The sequence below is a fragment of the Lissotriton vulgaris genome, chromosome 3_1, assembly GCF_964263255.1.
Source record: "Lissotriton vulgaris chromosome 3_1, aLisVul1.2, whole genome shotgun sequence".
NCBI lineage: Eukaryota > Metazoa > Chordata > Amphibia > Caudata > Salamandridae > Lissotriton > Lissotriton vulgaris.
Window position 1 is genome coordinate 1,506,025,318 of NC_141689.1, and position 19,794 is coordinate 1,506,045,111.

The 19,794-nt window shown below is 46.6% G+C and overlaps 1 protein-coding gene across 1 annotated transcript in view; it reads right to left on the reverse strand.

Moving 5' to 3' along the window:
- LOC147728080 (all-trans-retinol dehydrogenase [NAD(+)] ADH4-like) overlaps nucleotides 1–19,794 on the reverse strand; it is a 211,866-nt gene that overhangs the window by 127,556 nt on the left and 64,516 nt on the right. The window contains exon 2 of the mRNA XM_086961963.1: nucleotides 16,961–17,062. Within this exon, the coding sequence (XP_086818089.1) occupies nucleotides 16,961–17,062 (102 nt within the window). The remainder of the gene's footprint in view (nucleotides 1–16,960; nucleotides 17,063–19,794) is intronic.

Genomic DNA, 19,794 nt, shown 5'->3' on the forward strand with positions numbered 1-19,794 from the left:
CCCACTGATGAGGTACAGGTAGACCGGAACTGGTCCAAGTGTTGATAAAGTGGCCATTTACAAGGGATCTGGCCTGGCAGTTCCAGCTGGACTGTTCCATTTGGAAAGCGACCAAGACGGATTTGCCTACGGCAGATCTCTGGCTAGAATGAAATAGCGGGCAGAAAACGATTGACTGGAGTGCAGTCGCTTAATAATTGACAGTGGCTGAGATTAGTTCAAGCATTCCTTCCATCACCTATTTGTTAAAAATAAAAATGTTTAGATCCAGGGAATTCAAACACACAGATGGAGGGTGGTTGCCCCTCGCAGGCCTCCGTCCCCTCATTTGCAGGCATTAAAAATTGACTCCTACCTCATCAATGTTAATAAGGTAGGAGGTTTTGTGACTCCCTGTAAATGTGCGTTTTATGATTTGACTGATTAGTTATACAATATGATTGATTAGTCATGCAACAGTACCTTCAAGAGCAGGCCAATTTTTTTTGTCTCCAACATCTTAGTTTCTGTGAATCTCACTTGAACTCTTCAATGAGGAGTGTCAGCTGTAGTAACTCTGCTGCAAATGCGAGCTATCCTTTGTGAATGGATCACACCTTTTACAATATAGCGCAGTATGTGCTTAGAAAGAATTAGATTTACAAACGGGCACTTGGAAAAGTCACAAATATATTTATGGAAGCCTACGTTTTGAGGAAAAGTCCAACTTTTCAATTTAGGAAGAATTTAAAGATTGATTTTGGGAAGCGGCAAACGGGTTAGAGTTATACAAATACGTATTTTTTTCTACTACTAAACAGAAATATCCCCATGAGAAAATTCCTTTCCCTACAAATACCCCCATCAGATCTGTGGCTGTTTCCTCCTCATTCCCAACAAGAAAACACATTTACTCCAGCCCTCAGTAGAAGTAAAGTTCAACTGACAAACTGTTTCACTGCTCATCCCAGATAGAGCCACATTTCCCAGTTCACATATCAGCCCGGTCTCGTTCTGGTTCAAGAACGCTGTCGTCTGATTGGTCTATTTCTTACAGTAAAAGTTACATAAATGTCTAACACGAAGCAAGTTGAAGTCCTTATAATGGGTGCCCACACAAGAAGGTGACAACACTACCCTTTCTTGTTTTCTTTTCTTGAAAAAACAAAACAAACAAAAACCTAGAATTTCTAGTACAGTGCACAACAACTACATTTTAATCTGTAAGACACAAACCAATCGTTCAGAACTGTCTGCAGTGAAGAGAGCACCACACCCTGAATTAGAAGCGGGCAACAGAAAGTCTTTGCTGTCGGGTTAGTTGTAGGAACAGAAAGGAAGCAAGCGGCTAATATCACTGTGAATCTAGACACAGGGACTGGATTGAACGTGTGTATAGTAATAAGTACAATGCACAGGATATTAAATGTCAATGTTGCTGAAAGTAGCGAACAGCAGAGGATATGAAATGTATCTTGTATGATGCTAGAGATTGAAAGGGTGCAGGGCATGGGCCAAATGCCATCTCGTCGGTGACGTGACGCAAAATGATAGGGCTCCCTTCAAAACGTAATGATGTCTCCCTGAGTCTATAACAACCAAACTTCACAGAGAGGGTTTAAGGGAAAGTTTACAGACCTGCACAGAGTCAATCCTCAAACACACGATAGATAAGAACAAAAAGAAATCTGTGGGTCTAACCAAGCTTCAGCAAGCTAAGGAGCACGAGAAAGTATCAGTTCTGAAGTCTCTCCTGATTCTAGGAGGGGTCCTTTATAGAGAACGGAATCCCATCACCCACCGAAGTGGCATGCTTCATCATCTGGGACCTCCTCTTGGTTGCAAAACCTAGTGCACCCAAGGGCTACAACCCCCTCCCTGGGAGGGAAGAGCTCTGGGATGTTTTAAAATAGTCAAATCTAGGATCTACTAAATCCACTAGAAGCGAAACAAAATGGATGTTTTATAGGGTGATGGTTGCGGTGCGTGTAGTGGTAGAGTGAAAAGTGATTTAAAATTGACTACCAGGAAGAAAAACAACATTATTATGATCTACCATGGTGTCAAAATTGAAAACAGTACGTATGTAGCTTAGACCAAAAAACTGCATTAGTCAGAAATAAAGGTCTACATGTTTCAGCCGTTATGATCAAATGTGATCTTGGCCTTCCTCAGGACCTAGGTAATCAATCGCTACTGCAATGAAGATAATAAAAATTAAATACAAAATATATAGATGTCCCAGTAATGTGGTTGGAAAGATACAACCTACATTGCCCTGTGTCTTCATGATTATATGTAATGTCATAGGGTTTAAGACAGAACCGGCTGGTTCACGGGTTCACTCCTCACCTCACCTGGCCGCAGCTCATGACTTGAGGCACCGCTCTGTCCGTCGGTACCCCGGGCTGGACACGAGCTGGAACCACGAGCCAGTGGCCTCAAGCGGTTGCAGTGTTTGTTTTTCCGTGCGTGTGTGCTAAGTTCTTCTAAAGTGTGAGCTATGTCCTCTCTTGATGTACAATGCTTATAATCCCATAGAGCAGTTAGAGACTCCAATATCCCTTTGTCCCAAAGCGTCCGCCATGCTGAAAGATGAAGCACATTGGACGTGAAGCAGATGCTGCGTTGATTAAAGGAAACACTGGTGCTCTACTGGGCCGCCATGACAGTAACCAGAACCTGCACTGCGTAGTAGAGACAATGCCACGCAGGGGCAGGAACAATGTACCACAAGGGAGCTTAGAGCGAGGGCTTGCGTAAAGTGCTCCAAATTAAAGAAAAATGTAACTCTGAAAACATTTGCTAAAAGGGGAAATGGCAAGGGATAAAAGAATTGGTCCATGCTATCAGCGCGGGCTAAACACAGGAAGAGGCATGCCACATGCATGCCATGCACAAATGGAGTGAAGGAATATTAGAGTGATGATGGAGCCAGCAAATAGGAAGCCTTTGGATGGCCTGAAGCCCACAAAGTATATACAACATATTTCGAGCAAAGACCTAAAAACGGGATCTTTCCGACAAATCCGAGATGCATTTTCACTCGAGCTGAATAAAAAGGGCAGTCTCATCAATGAATTCAGCAGCAGAATGTGCCCTCTTCACAGTCAAGTGACCCAGTTGGTGCCACTACCTTGCAAGTCTTAGAAACTGCCTTACAAGAGAGTCATATACAAGCTGACAACTGGAAATATAGCAGTTTGTCAGGGAATATCAGAGAGCATAAAAATGGGAAAGTACAATTTTGGTACTGAATGACGTTGCACTGTTTGTGGTTGGATCAGAATGAGCATTTGAGACTAGCAAGATTGTTAAAACAGCAAGACGAACTCCATAAGTGGGAAACCACTGTTTCAAACTAGACAGTAAAATAAGGTATACTGGTTTGCTATGATGGGCAGTATCAAATATGTCGGATGGCAGCAAAATATACTTTAGAATTAATTCCAAAAGGTTTATGTCACAAACAAGGGCTAATACATATATTCCTATGCAACTAAATCCTTGAAATATGTGCATAATAGTTCCTGCCTAGGTCAGGAGTGAAAGATTTGTAAACCTGCAGGGCAATAGCTGTCAGTGTGAGACCACAGTGTCTCTGTGGTAGGCTGTTGATAGTGAGTGCTAATGATAACTGTGAAGATCCGTGAGGAAAATTACAAGAGAAGAAAAGAGCAGGCCCTACAACCTGGTCTATTCACATATTTGATGTTTTATAAAGTGCCAACAATATACAGTGGGTGTAATAGCACTTTGCAGGGAACAACTTATCGCTGATTACAGGCAGTTAACATAAGAACAATTACAAATGTAAAAAAAAGCAATTACTTACGAACGAGTTGCCAGCTTACCAATATTCTTTACATTTCAGCAACTTGTCCATAGGTGCAAGCACAATGGTTTTCGTTTACTTCATTTTACATAACCCCTTATCCGGATTTTCCCCCAACAGATGAGGTAGAGATAGTACATAAAACACAGAGCATTAATACCGGAGAGTTCAAACTTTGCTTTCCTTGAGTCTCACTTAAGGCCACCTGCATGAAAGACTACACCTAAAATGTCTGCGATTACATTTTGTGTGAGAGCTTTTACCATGAAGAAGTTGATTTGTGCAGGCTAGTCCTTCTACTGAAATTGCTAGAAACTGATGGGAAGGGAAAACGAGCTATTGTCACCCTGTACTGCCCTAAATTGAGAACACTGGAGCCACCAGTGGATTCCAGTATTTACAACAAGGGGTGGTGAGGGACAGAGTCTCTGAATTAAACAGAATACTCTCACCCAGTCAAGAGATCAGGGCTAGATCCAACACCGTTTTTTAGCTCACTGCACCATCCCAGTTTCAGAACCTGGCTGTATGCAAATTAGTCTGTTCCTGTCCCAGTGCATGATGGGAACAGGGCAAACCAAACTACAAAAGCCAATTCTTACACTGGGAAGGAAACAAGCTACCGGGGACCGGTTTCTGGCATTTCAGCCTCTTCGGCCCGGCTTGCTTGAATCCTGATGGTGCAATGAGCAAGGGACTCACATCTGAGTATACCCTTCCACGCTTAGGGTGGACAAAAATATTTACAACAAGGGGTGGTGAGGGACAGAGTCTCTGAATTAAACAGAATACTCTCACCCAGTCAAGAGATCAGGGCTAGATCCAACACCGTTTTTTAGCTCACTGAACCATCCCAGTTTCAGAACCTGGCTGTATGCAAATTAGTCTGTTCCTGTCCCAGTGCATGATGGGAACAGGGCAAACCAAACTACAAAAGCCAATTCTTACACTGGGAAGGAAACAAGCTACCGGGGACCGGTTTCTGGCATTTCAGCCTCTTCGGCCCGGCTTGCTTGAATCCTGATGGTGCAATGAGCAAGGGACTCACATCTGAGTATACCCTTCCACGCTTAGGGTGGACAAAAATATTTACAACAAGGGGTGGTGAGGGACAGAGTCTCTGAATTAAACAGAATACTCTCACCCAGTCAAGAGATCAGGGCTAGATCCAACACCGTTTTTTAGCTCACTGCACCATCCCAGTTTCAGAACCTGGCTGTATGCAAATTAGTCTGTTCCTGTCCCAGTGCATGATGGGAACAGGGCAAACCAAACTACAAAAGCCAATTCTTACACTGGGAAGGAAACAAGCTACCGGGGACCGGTTTCTGGCATTTCAGCCTCTTCGGCCCGGCTTGCTTGAATCCTGATGGTGCAATGAGCAAGGGACTCACATCTGAGTATACCCTTCCACGCTTAGGGTGGACAAAAATATTTACAACAAGGGGTGGTGAGGGACAGAGTCTCTGAATTAAACAGAATACTCTCACCCAGTCAAGAGATCAGGGCTAGATCCAACACCGTTTTTTAGCTCACTGCACCATCCCAGTTTCAGAACCTGGCTGTATGCAAATAACGGTGATGGATCAAGCCCTGATCTTTGGACTGGGTAAGAGTGGTCTGCTCAATTCAGACACTCTGTTCATCACCACCCCCTTTTGTAAATCGATTTTGGCCACTATAGGTGTGGCAGGGTATACTCAGACATGAGTCCCTTTCTCACTGCTCCATCAGGATTCAAGCAAGCCGGGCCGAAGAGGCTGAAATGCCAGAAACCGGTCCCCGGTAGCTTGTCTCCTTTCTGGTAAAGAATTGGCTTGGTAGTTTAGTCTGCCCTGTTCCCATGATGCACTGGGCCAGGGACAGACTGATTTGCATATAGCCAGATTCTGAGCTGGGATGGGGCAGTGAGATAAATAACGGTGATGGATCAAGCCCTGATCTTTGGACTGGGTAAGAGTGGTCTGCTCAATTCAGACACTCTGTTCATCACCACCCCCTTTTGTAAATCGATTTTGGCCACTATAGGTGTGGCAGGGTATACTCAGACATGAGTCCCTTTCTCACTGCTCCATCAGGATTCAAGCAAGCCGGGCCGAAGAGGCTGAAATGCCAGAAACCGGTCCCCGGTAGCTTGTCTCCTTTCTGGTAAAGAATTGGCTTGGTAGTTTAGTCTGCCCTGTTCCCATGATGCACTGGGCCAGGGACAGACTGATTTGCATATAGCCAGATTCTGAGCTGGGATGGGGCAGTGAGATAAATAACGGTGATGGATCAAGCCCTGATCTTTGGACTGGGTAAGAGTGGTCTGCTCAATTCAGACACTCTGTTCATCACCACCCCCTTTTGTAAATCGATTTTGGCCACTACAGGTGTGGCAGGGTATACTCAGACATGAGTCCCTTTCTCACTGCTCCATCAGGATTCAAGCAAGCCGGGCCGAAGAGGCTGAAATGCCAGAAACCGGTCCCCGGTAGCTTGTCTCCTTTCTGGTAAAGAATTGGCTTGGTAGTTTAGTCTGCCCTGTTCCCATGATGCACTGGGCCAGGGACAGACTGATTTGCATATAGCCAGATTCTGAGCTGGGATGGGGCAGTGAGATAAATAACGGTGATGGATCAAGCCCTGATCTTTGGACTGGGTAAGAGTGGTCTGCTCAATTCAGACACTCTGTTCATCACCACCCCCTTTTGTAAATCGATTTTGGCCACTATAGGTGTGGCAGGGTATACTCAGACATGAGTCCCTTTCTCACTGCTCCATCAGGATTCAAGCAAGCCGGGCCGAAGAGGCTGAAATGCCAGAAACCGGTCCCCGGTAGCTTGTCTCCTTTCTGGTAAAGAATTGGCTTGGTAGTTTAGTCTGCCCTGTTCCCATGATGCACTGGGCCAGGGACAGACTGATTTGCATATAGCCAGATTCTGAGCTGGGATGGGGCAGTGAGATAAATAACGGTGATGGATCAAGCCCTGATCTTTGGACTGGGTAAGAGTGGTCTGCTCAATTCAGACACTCTGTTCATCACCACCCCCTTTTGTAAATCGATTTTGGCCACTATAGGTGTGGCAGGGTATACTCAGACATGAGTCCCTTTCTCACTGCTCCATCAGGATTCAAGCAAGCCGGGCCGAAGAGGCTGAAATGCCAGAAACCGGTCCCCGGTAGCTTGTCTCCTTTCTGGTAAAGAATTGGCTTGGTAGTTTAGTCTGCCCTGTTCCCATGATGCACTGGGCCAGGGACAGACTGATTTGCATATAGCCAGATTCTGAGCTGGGATGGGGCAGTGAGATAAATAACGGTGATGGATCAAGCCCTGATCTTTGGACTGGGTAAGAGTGGTCTGCTCAATTCAGACACTCTGTTCATCACCACCCCCTTTTGTAAATCGATTTTGGCCACTATAGGTGTGGCAGGGTATACTCAGACATGAGTCCCTTTCTCACTGCTCCATCAGGATTCAAGCAAGCCGGGCCGAAGAGGCTGAAATGCCAGAAACCGGTCCCCGGTAGCTTGTCTCCTTTCTGGTAAAGAATTGGCTTGGTAGTTTAGTCTGCCCTGTTCCCATGATGCACTGGGCCAGGGACAGACTGATTTGCATATAGCCAGATTCTGAGCTGGGATGGGGCAGTGAGATAAATAACGGTGATGGATCAAGCCCTGATCTTTGGACTGGGTAAGAGTGGTCTGCTCAATTCAGACACTCTGTTCATCACCACCCCCTTTTGTAAATCGATTTTGGCCACTATAGGTGTGGCAGGGTATACTCAGACATGAGTCCCTTTCTCACTGCTCCATCAGGATTCAAGCAAGCCGGGCCGAAGAGGCTGAAATGCCAGAAACCGGTCCCCGGTAGCTTGTCTCCTTTCTGGTAAAGAATTGGCTTGGTAGTTTAGTCTGCCCTGTTCCCATGATGCACTGGGCCAGGGACAGACTGATTTGCATATAGCCAGATTCTGAGCTGGGATGGGGCAGTGAGATAAATAACGGTGATGGATCAAGCCCTGATCTTTGGACTGGGTAAGAGTGGTCTGCTCAATTCAGACACTCTGTTCATCACCACCCCCTTTTGTAAATCGATTTTGGCCACTATAGGTGTGGCAGGGTATACTCAGACATGAGTCCCTTTCTCACTGCTCCATCAGGATTCAAGCAAGCCGGGCCGAAGAGGCTGAAATGCCAGAAACCGGTCCCCGGTAGCTTGTCTCCTTTCTGGTAAAGAATTGGCTTGGTAGTTTAGTCTGCCCTGTTCCCATGATGCACTGGGCCAGGGACAGACTGATTTGCATATAGCCAGATTCTGAGCTGGGATGGGGCAGTGAGATAAATAACGGTGATGGATCAAGCCCTGATCTTTGGACTGGGTAAGAGTGGTCTGCTCAATTCAGACACTCTGTTCATCACCACCCCCTTTTGTAAATCGATTTTGGCCACTATAGGTGTGGCAGGGTATACTCAGACATGAGTCCCTTTCTCACTGCTCCATCAGGATTCAAGCAAGCCGGGCCGAAGAGGCTGAAATGCCAGAAACCGGTCCCCGGTAGCTTGTCTCCTTTCTGATAAAGAATTGGCTTGGTAGTTTAGTCTGCCCTGTTCCCATGATGCACTGGGCCAGGGACAGACTGATTTGCATATAGCCAGATTCTGAGCTGGGATGGGGCAGTGAGATAAATAACGGTGATGGATCAAGCCCTGATCTTTGGACTGGGTAAGAGTGGTCTGCTCAATTCAGACACTCTGTTCATCACCACCCCCTTTTGTAAATCGATTTTGGCCACTATAGGTGTGGCAGGGTATACTCAGACATGAGTCCCTTTCTCACTGCTCCATCAGGATTCAAGCAAGCCGGGCCGAAGAGGCTGAAATGCCAGAAACCGGTCCCCGGTAGCTTGTCTCCTTTCTGGTAAAGAATTGGCTTGGTAGTTTAGTCTGCCCTGTTCCCATGATGCACTGGGCCAGGGACAGACTGATTTGCATATAGCCAGATTCTGAGCTGGGATGGGGCAGTGAGATAAATAACGGTGATGGATCAAGCCCTGATCTTTGGACTGGGTAAGAGTGGTCTGCTCAATTCAGACACTCTGTTCATCACCACCCCCTTTTGTAAATCGATTTTGGCCACTATAGGTGTGGCAGGGTATACTCAGACATGAGTCCCTTTCTCACTGCTCCATCAGGATTCAAGCAAGCCGGGCCGAAGAGGCTGAAATGCCAGAAACCGGTCCCCGGTAGCTTGTCTCCTTTCTGGTAAAGAATTGGCTTGGTAGTTTAGTCTGCCCTGTTCCCATGATGCACTGGGCCAGGGACAGACTGATTTGCATATAGCCAGATTCTGAGCTGGGATGGGGCAGTGAGATAAATAACGGTGATGGATCAAGCCCTGATCTTTGGACTGGGTAAGAGTGGTCTGCTCAATTCAGACACTCTGTTCATCACCACCCCCTTTTGTAAATCGATTTTGGCCACTATAGGTGTGGCAGGGTATACTCAGACATGAGTCCCTTTCTCACTGCTCCATCAGGATTCAAGCAAGCCGGGCCGAAGAGGCTGAAATGCCAGAAACCGGTCCCCGGTAGCTTGTCTCCTTTCTGGTAAAGAATTGGCTTGGTAGTTTAGTCTGCCCTGTTCCCATGATGCACTGGGCCAGGGACAGACTGATTTGCATATAGCCAGATTCTGAGCTGGGATGGGGCAGTGAGATAAATAACGGTGATGGATCAAGCCCTGATCTTTGGACTGGGTAAGAGTGGTCTGCTCAATTCAGACACTCTGTTCATCACCACCCCCTTTTGTAAATCGATTTTGGCCACTATAGGTGTGGCAGGGTATACTCAGACATGAGTCCCTTTCTCACTGCTCCATCAGGATTCAAGCAAGCCGGGCCGAAGAGGCTGAAATGCCAGAAACCGGTCCCCGGTAGCTTGTCTCCTTTCTGGTAAAGAATTGGCTTGGTAGTTTAGTCTGCCCTGTTCCCATGATGCACTGGGCCAGGGACAGACTGATTTGCATATAGCCAGATTCTGAGCTGGGATGGGGCAGTGAGATAAATAACGGTGATGGATCAAGCCCTGATCTTTGGACTGGGTAAGAGTGGTCTGCTCAATTCAGACACTCTGTTCATCACCACCCCCTTTTGTAAATCGATTTTGGCCACTATAGGTGTGGCAGGGTATACTCAGACATGAGTCCCTTTCTCACTGCTCCATCAGGATTCAAGCAAGCCGGGCCGAAGAGGCTGAAATGCCAGAAACCGGTCCCCGGTAGCTTGTCTCCTTTCTGGTAAAGAATTGGCTTGGTAGTTTAGTCTGCCCTGTTCCCATGATGCACTGGGCCAGGGACAGACTGATTTGCATATAGCCAGATTCTGAGCTGGGATGGGGCAGTGAGATAAATAACGGTGATGGATCAAGCCCTGATCTTTGGACTGGGTAAGAGTGGTCTGCTCAATTCAGACACTCTGTTCATCACCACCCCCTTTTGTAAATCGATTTTGGCCACTATAGGTGTGGCAGGGTATACTCAGACATGAGTCCCTTTCTCACTGCTCCATCAGGATTCAAGCAAGCCGGGCCGAAGAGGCTGAAATGCCAGAAACCGGTCCCCGGTAGCTTGTCTCCTTTCTGGTAAAGAATTGGCTTGGTAGTTTAGTCTGCCCTGTTCCCATGATGCACTGGGCCAGGGACAGACTGATTTGCATATAGCCAGATTCTGAGCTGGGATGGGGCAGTGAGATAAATAACGGTGATGGATCAAGCCCTGATCTTTGGACTGGGTAAGAGTGGTCTGCTCAATTCAGACACTCTGTTCATCACCACCCCCTTTTGTAAATCGATTTTGGCCACTATAGGTGTGGCAGGGTATACTCAGACATGAGTCCCTTTCTCACTGCTCCATCAGGATTCAAGCAAGCCGGGCCGAAGAGGCTGAAATGCCAGAAACCGGTCCCCGGTAGCTTGTCTCCTTTCTGGTAAAGAATTGGCTTGGTAGTTTAGTCTGCCCTGTTCCCATGATGCACTGGGCCAGGGACAGACTGATTTGCATATAGCCAGATTCTGAGCTGGGATGGGGCAGTGAGATAAATAACGGTGATGGATCAAGCCCTGATCTTTGGACTGGGTAAGAGTGGTCTGCTCAATTCAGACACTCTGTTCATCACCACCCCCTTTTGTAAATCGATTTTGGCCACTATAGGTGTGGCAGGGTATACTCAGACATGAGTCCCTTTCTCACTGCTCCATCAGGATTCAAGCAAGCCGGGCCGAAGAGGCTGAAATGCCAGAAACCGGTCCCCGGTAGCTTGTCTCCTTTCTGGTAAAGAATTGGCTTGGTAGTTTAGTCTGCCCTGTTCCCATGATGCACTGGGCCAGGGACAGACTGATTTGCATATAGCCAGATTCTGAGCTGGGATGGGGCAGTGAGATAAATAACGGTGATGGATCAAGCCCTGATCTTTGGACTGGGTAAGAGTGGTCTGCTCAATTCAGACACTCTGTTCATCACCACCCCCTTTTGTAAATCGATTTTGGCCACTATAGGTGTGGCAGGGTATACTCAGACATGAGTCCCTTTCTCACTGCTCCATCAGGATTCAAGCAAGCCGGGCCGAAGAGGCTGAAATGCCAGAAACCGGTCCCCGGTAGCTTGTCTCCTTTCTGGTAAAGAATTGGCTTGGTAGTTTAGTCTGCCCTGTTCCCATGATGCACTGGGCCAGGGACAGACTGATTTGCATATAGCCAGATTCTGAGCTGGGATGGGGCAGTGAGATAAATAACGGTGATGGATCAAGCCCTGATCTTTGGACTGGGTAAGAGTGGTCTGCTCAATTCAGACACTCTGTTCATCACCACCCCCTTTTGTAAACCAGTGGATTCCAGGGCATGTGTTAAGGTTTCCTCTTGGGCCTCTCTGTTTCCATCTAAACAACCAGAAAAGGCAGGCAGAGGCAATGTTTCATGGCAAGTTTGTGGGGAAGGTGGGAGCATCTAGACTTAAACATAATCTGAAAGTTCTTCTCAAGGAAGTCACAGAAAGGCAAATCAAAACATTTATAATATTTCGTGTCGGAAAGTAGGATCTGCTTCTAAGGTTACCCCCCTCTTTTTGCTTGATGTAATGCTGTTTTTGACTAGTCTGACTGGGATCCTACTAATTAGGACCCCAGTCTATCTGCTTTATCCTTAAACTGTAGTGTTATTTATTTAGGTACACCCAGATTGGGTACTGGGGTACCCTTGTCAGTCCCTAGTATATGGGACCCATGTACCCAGGGCATAGGGACCACAGAGGTCTCCCATGGGCTGCAGCATGTATTATGCCACCCATGAGAGACCATTCAAACTGGAACTACAGTCCTGACATTGCAGCCTGTGTAAGTTGGTGCATGCACCACTTACTTAAGAGATAGGTTTACTATAGCTAAGGATCACTGCACTTAAAACCTATAAGTCACCCTAAGGGCAGGCCTTTACAATCCTGAAGGCAGGGTGCTTGGTTCTAAGTGAGAGGGTTCCCCTGCATGAGCATGACACCCCTGCAGTCTATGGAGTCCATTCTCCTGGGTTCTCAGTGAAGCAGCCATATACTAGTATATAGAGGGGCATTACGCGACCGCGTGATGACCATCTTGAAAAGGGCTGCAACTAACTCTATTGTGTTTGGTGTCAAGCATGTTGAAATCATACCCCCACACCGGTAACCAGTGTGGGAAGTATGTTGCCACCCACCAGGAAGGCCCTTCATGGGGCCCTCAGTGTTCCCGGTACCAGCCTTCTAGCTCCAGACAGCACAAAATGGTTGATGCTGACCAGAGACACATTTCTGCCCTACTGCTGCTGAGCCAAGCTCGAGCAGGGAAATGCAGAACAATAGGCATCCTGTCACAGGGAGGTGTGATCACCTCCCAGACAGGATTTAGTGTATTAGTACTGGGTAGGTGCGCTTACCAGCACCTGAAAACCTGCAGGAGGGGCACATTTGGTGTCCCTGTGCACAGTCCTGTTCAAACCTGTCCTGGGAGCCATTGGCTCCCGCTCTGGCTCAAAACTGGACAAAGGACATGGGAGTAACCTCCCCTCTGTCCAGACCCTCCCCTGGGATGGTCCCCTCAATCTTTCCAACCCTCTCCTGTGGGTACTTAAGGGCTTACCTAGTTGTAGGACCTTAGATTCATTGTGGACAAGATTCAGAACTGAAACCACTCCACTTCGACCGTCTGGGTACTCTGGACTGTGCTGGACTTTGTTAGGCCTGACTTCGACCCCCTCTCAGTCTGCTGCATCCTCTGTGCCTTTGCACCATACTGGATCCGTGTAGGAACTGTGGAGCATCCAAGACACCTGAAGATAATATCCCTTGAAGTGAAGGAGTCACTCCCCTGCATTCGCAGGCACCGCATCCCTGCTGACCGTTCTGCTGTTCCCGGGGTCCTACGGACTCCAAAGGGTCCAGCAACACAGGAGGTGGGTTTCTAAGTCCCTCGAGGCCTGAGCTGCCCTCTCACCAAGTTTGAGGTCTGAATCCCTTATGGGGGCTGCAATACCCGAACCCCTGTGCACTGCGTACTTTTGCAAGTGCATGTGCTGTGACAAGTGAATTGGGCTCCGAGTAGTCCCAACCTCTGGCACTGTTTCCTACAAAGATCTTCACCCACCTCGCACCGAGTGCTCCTTGGCCTGTTGTTTTGTGACACTGCCCGAGGTCCTTTCACGACTCCTGTGCCTCCGGCCTGTGGGTCTAATTGAGGGTCTTCTTTAATTTCCTTGGGTTCCCCTGTTTGCTCTGGGCTTGCCCTGACTCCCCTGCTTGTGGTGAGTCCACTGGACCTTGGTTGTCCGAATCGTACACTTTCTTAACGTCCTGCATGGGTTGCTTTTGCCAAAGCTTGTTGGTGCTCCTGCCGGACACCGACCCCTCAGCACTCGACCTCCTTCATGGGACAGCTCGCATCCGGCTCCTGAATTTCCTCAACATCGCCTGGTCCCCGCAGATACGGAGTCAAGGTCCCCATCAACGATCCTGAAGCACCCGACATCAGTGGATATTCATCTACTAAGCCCCTGGTTACTCTCAAGTGACTCAGACTCTGTCCCTCTGCTTTCAGGTACTGCTCGACAAGAATCCATGTTTGGATTCCAACGGACACTTTCTCTTCTTCCAGACGCGGATCTTCTTTGAAGTCCTCTATTGGGTTCGACTGCGGTTTCCGATGCCACTTCACACCTATGCACCCGGCTTCCCTGGGTTAGGTAACTTGGGTACTCCGGTATCCACGGGTGTGGTGGCTCTCCAACCTTCTGTCTTCCACTGGGTTTCCTCGAAGCCCACTGGAAAATGTCCCTAATCTTTAAAAATCCAACCGCAACTTGCAATTAGACTTGTACGGAGCACACGGTCATGTACTCACACTGCATACGCTCTCTGTGGGGTCCCTATCTACTCATCTTGGGAAGTTCCTTGGGGTCCCAGCAATTCTACGTCCTCTTGATGTTGTCCTGACACAAGTCGTGGTTCTTATATCAAATTTTTAGTATATGGTTTGGTCCCCCCCTGGGGCCCACTGTGTATTAGTGCTATTTACTGTGATTTATTTGCTATAATATGGTGTGCTTTGTGTATATCTCCGTGTGGGTATACAACGGTTACCACGCATTTTTTACAACGCGGTACCGTTACCACGCTACTTTTACCACGCAGGTCGTTACAACTAAATGCGCTGGGGGCGCTCCAGGATAGTAAATACTTTAATTTACTATCCAACTCCTTTCCCTAGAGTCCACGGGGACTGGAGTTGGAATAGTAAATTAAATAATTTACTATCCAGCGCCCCTCCACGCAAGTCGTTGTAACGACTTGCGTGGTAAAAGTAGCGTGGTAACGGTACGCGTTGTAAAAGTACGCGTGGTACCGTCATACATCCCTCCGTGCGGGAGATACTGGAACATACTAGAGAGTATTATATAATGAATACATATTTTTATAAATACCTTATAGCCTGGTTTGGCCGCTGGTAGTTAAATTTAAAGACAACTCTACACCACTGCAACATGTACGAGTATTTTGGAACTTACTTAAGTTTCAAAATACTACCAGTCTTGACTGTGCATGTGACCACAAGGACGCAACACGTATATGGCTTGTGTACCCAATCCGACAATGTAAGACAGAGCTACAGCGTCTAGACTTTGGAGGTCTCAGGTAGTCCACAGTGGAGATAGAATTTTACGTGGTATGTCCTTTGTGTGTGTTACGTGAGTGTGGTAGTATCTTTGTATTGGAATTGATGGATTGCCGCTGTAGTTGGCTTAAGTTAGAATTTGTTAGGCCCATTTCAATGAAGTGGGTAGAGTGCTCAGGAGAACAGAATCCACAGGTAATGGTAGCAGATAATGGTGTACAACGGCCATAGCAAGGAGATGACTGATTTTCATGGGAAGCAGGCTACAAGCCAACATCTCACCAACATGCAGGAAGTCAGATTAAATGTTCTGGTGTAGAGAATGAAGTGGGTAGTAAGATAGAGTGAGTTGTTGGGGTGGGTGCTAAAAATCTATTTAGTGATAAACTAGGCATATATGGGCAGTTACACTATCGGTCACAGGGCTATTGTCCTTTGTTGTGATGTGTGGACGGTCAGCTCATCTGATGCCAAACTGAGTCCACAGTAGATCAGCAGAGCTTGGTAGATTCAATGTAGGTGATGGATAGATTAAGGAACAAGAACAAACAAAAGAATGGAAGAGAAGAAGCTGAAAGTCTAAGTGGATGACATCATGAACTCAGACTAGAACATCGAAATGTGACACACTCCAGGTGTGGGAAACAATTCTAACTAAAACGACACAGAACTCAGGGTATCTACCCCACTGGCCAATTATGGAACGTATGAGGCTAACCTATACTGACCAAGTTACACAACACTTTGAGATGGACATGCCATTGTTTTTTCGTGGGATAAAAAACAGATGTGGCGTCTCTAAAAGGGGTGTGACAAAAGAAGCTTAAGTAGGGATGAATCCTTATGTCATTAAGGGTGTGGTTTAAAACAGGTAAAGTGACATCTTGTGTATTTGTGTGCATCTCTATGTGACGCCAGTTATTACATGCTCTTTGCTTGAACAAGCGGAGTGCTACTTGGTAAAGGCACATAATTTTCTTGTGCTCTCCATTCTTAGCTATCAACAGTTGAAACGCTTTGACAGGGACAGTGTGTGAGTTTTCAGAGTTAAAGCTTAACTTTTTGCTCTATCCAGAGCTCTCTGTCTATAATTATGATTTTTGCACATCTTTCTCCTTTTATTCATTTATTACAACTAACCGATAATGTGAAAACAAGAAAGTGATAGATGTTAGGCTTCAATTAGTCTCACCCTTCGGTAATTACTCAGGCTCCATTCGAGTCTATTGTTTTTCCACACTGTGCCACTACAGACAGGTGCCAATCTTATGCAAATCAGCCTTGGCTCCTCTTAGTAGAACATTCCAGCTCGACCAGCCAGGACACACATCCCCAGCAAGGAAAAACAATAACCCCCAGGCACGTTCCAACCTTATTGGGTATCATCAGTGAGGTGTCGCTGAGTCATGGGCCTTGGCTATTGTGTATATGGCTCCTCCTTGTTTGTAGGGGCACACTGAGCAACAAAAAAAAAGGGAAAAAAGACTGACTGCCATGCATGACAGTAATCACCAGTGGCTGAGATTACTTTAGGCATTCCATCTGTCACTGTCTGTTTTCTAAATGGCTAATATGTGCTGAGGACAACATTTGAAAACTCAAACACAACTAATGAAGACCACAAACCCTACAACAAGGACCTACAACCATTGAAAATTACCATGCTTTATTTATTCAGAAAATTAACAGCTTGCAAAATATGTTCCACCAAAGAGCCCCAGGTATTCCCACGTTTTCAAGTTTATTTTGCAAACAGGAGGCAGAAATCTCTAAACGATAAAAGCTATATATAGTATGATGTGAAACTCTGCTGAGCATGGGAAGTGTCTAACAGAACTAGGCCTCTGTTTGGACGTGAACTGTACACCCCCACTCACAGAAAGGTCAGCGAGACAGGAATATGAAGCCAGTAATTTGATTGGTGGGCCCTGGAGGGGGAGGGCAGAGCCTTATTGCACAAGATATATATGTTTCACCTTAATTCGAACTTCATGATCCCTGGGCGGTGCAACTTCCACCTCTTCGATGCAAAACGGCTTCCCAGCTTCCCAGGCAACGGCGGCTTTGCATTTAATAACCTGAAAAACAAACACATTCCGGGTTTATGATATTTAACATAACCCTATAGAGTGCGCACAAAAAGACCATAACACACTTCAACTGGGATTAATGTTTAGACGCACTCGTTCGTGGTTTATGGAGCTGTTTATGGAAGGAACTGCGAGCAGAAGGCGGCCATTAGCATTCCATCAGCACGAATCCTCTCCTCATAAGTCAGCCTCCATTAAACTCTGACACTAGTGGTTAATTTGTAACAAAATAAGTGCCAGGGCCCTGTCAGCAGGCCTCTGCAGCTTGCACCACCCAGTGCCCCTGCAAGCGATGCCAACTATACAGCCTCACTCTCCTACAAGTGTGACAGTTCAGACTATTGTAGCCCCCCTAAGCCATAAGAATTAATAAACAACTGTTGTTGTGCTGATTTCTAAATTAGACAAACATAGTCACCATGTGAGAGACTATCATTAGTGCAATAAGATGATGGACGGTGCACTGAAACTTTCCAGACACTCACCCCCAGTCACTCTTAGATCTGAGTTAAATCCACCGTCGTTCTTTTGCTCACTTCCCCACCCCAATTCAGACCAGCCATATGCAAATCAGTCTTGATCCTGCTCCTCATGGAAATAGTCCAGCCCAAGCTGCAAAGCCAGGTCCTTCCTGGACCGGAAACAAGCATTCTGGGACCAGTTTCGGAGTAACAGCCCTCATCCACCCAGATCTAATGGTGGCTGGGGGTGAGTGGCTGAAAAGTTTCGGGGCTCCGTTGATCATCTTATTGTGTTTGCTTTGTTCGCTCTAAGTTGGCAGGGTATGCCCAGACATGGCTCCCTTGCTCACCTTGCCACTTGATTCAAGCTAGCCTGGCTGATGAGGGGTGTTACCCCAAAACCGGTCCCAGTATGCTTGTTTCCAGTCCAGGCAGGACCTGGCTTTGCAGTTCAGGCTGGACTGTTCCTGTGAGGAACAGGGTCATGGATGATTTGCATATGGCTGGGTCCAAACTGGGGTGGCTTAGTGAGCATCAGAACGATGATGGATTAAACTCAGATCTGTGACGGGGTGAGTGTCTGAAAAGTTTTGACGCTCTGTCCATCATCTTGTTGTGTTTGCTTCCAAAATTTATCAAAAAACTCATACTTGCAATGTGTGCTGTAACAGGAGTTATCGCACATATGACAATTGACTGGCACTCACACAGAGGGACTGTTTTAAAGCTGGCTGGTAATTACCATTTTCAGATTGCTGAAGGAAGTGCTAAATTCAGATTAGAATCTGCCGTTGGGATTCTCTCTTACATATTACCCAGGAGCAAATTCCATCTGCGGGCTCTCTTTTATAATTAGTTGTTCCTGCAGAAATTGGATGTTTATGGATTACCACTCAACTCTAAATCAGTCCCGATCTCGTTCATCCCTGAATTACTTTTGGTACCTGTTGTATTTTCTTTTTTAGGTCGAGCCTAGAGCAGCGCATGCTCTGCTTGCTCAACTTTTAGTAAGGGAGTTTTCAAAGTGCTACCCACAAACTTTTGCTGGCCTCAAGCTTGTTTGCACGCTCGCGTGCACACGCGCAGCCGCCATCTGCCTTTCTTATCTCTTCCTCCGCCGTATTGCTTGCCATTACTTTCACTTTCGCTGCCACGAGGCTGTGTCACTTTCCCGGCCGGGCGGCCATTGCTTGTCTTCCTTTTCTCCTCTCCTCTTTTCTTCCACTCTTTGGGCCATTCCTTTTTTATCCTCATTCTCTCTACCCTCATTCTCTGTTAGTAGTTCTTCCTCATCTTTTATTTCCAGGTAAGACAGTGCCTCGCTTACCCCGACCACAGCAGCCTGTCTCCTTTGTACCCCAATTTCCTTAGATGGTGCACAAGCGTTTACCCCCCTTGAATAAATGCCTTTGGTGCTGTTCCTGTTCATTACCTGTGATCATTCCCATTAGGGGTGTTAAGGTCTCGATCTCAGGATGACCTGCAGAAATATTTGTGTAACAAATATCTGTGGCCTAAATTAAAATGGTAGAGGTGCAGTGAGCTTATCGGCTCAGATCTTGTCAATTCTCGTCTAATGGCGCCAGCGGAGCTGCTGCGGCCAAGAGCAGCTCCACGTCCTGTGATGTCTCCCCTCTTCCGATACCGCCCTGCAATTAATGAACATCTCTGAGAGATGTTTGCCTTCAGGTGACACATCTGCGTTTACATGTTACTGATTCTTGTCAGCGCTTGATTACCAGAAAGGTGTCTTGGCGCTTGTTCTTGCTTTAAGTCTTTTTTTTTTACATAGATGTATGTGTAAAAGTAAGTTGTCGTAGCTTTCTAACTACTTCTACTACAGAACTACCTTGTGAGTGTCTTCTCAAGTGATGGCGGCTGAGAGGGATGTTCAGACTCACATTCATTCAGGTTCCAACACAGCAGTTCAATTAAGACTAGGTTCGCTTGAATTATGCAACAGGATTGTCTAAATTATTTGGTAAGAAAATGCAAGTCATCCCGCATAATGTGGCGTATTCTGTGGCAGAGTTACTTTGCTATTTTGTAATTTTAACTCACATTAAAACTGAAGGAACATGCATTCTCAAAGAGCCTGCCATTACATGGCACCCCATGCAGTGTTTTTTAAAAATATGATTAAATCCGTTTGACCTAGAAATATTTATTTGTGAAATCTGCAAAATATGTAGAAGATGGTGGATTGTGTGGCAAGTGAGGTAAATCGATGATTAGATGGCAAAGGCCCCAGCAGAATCA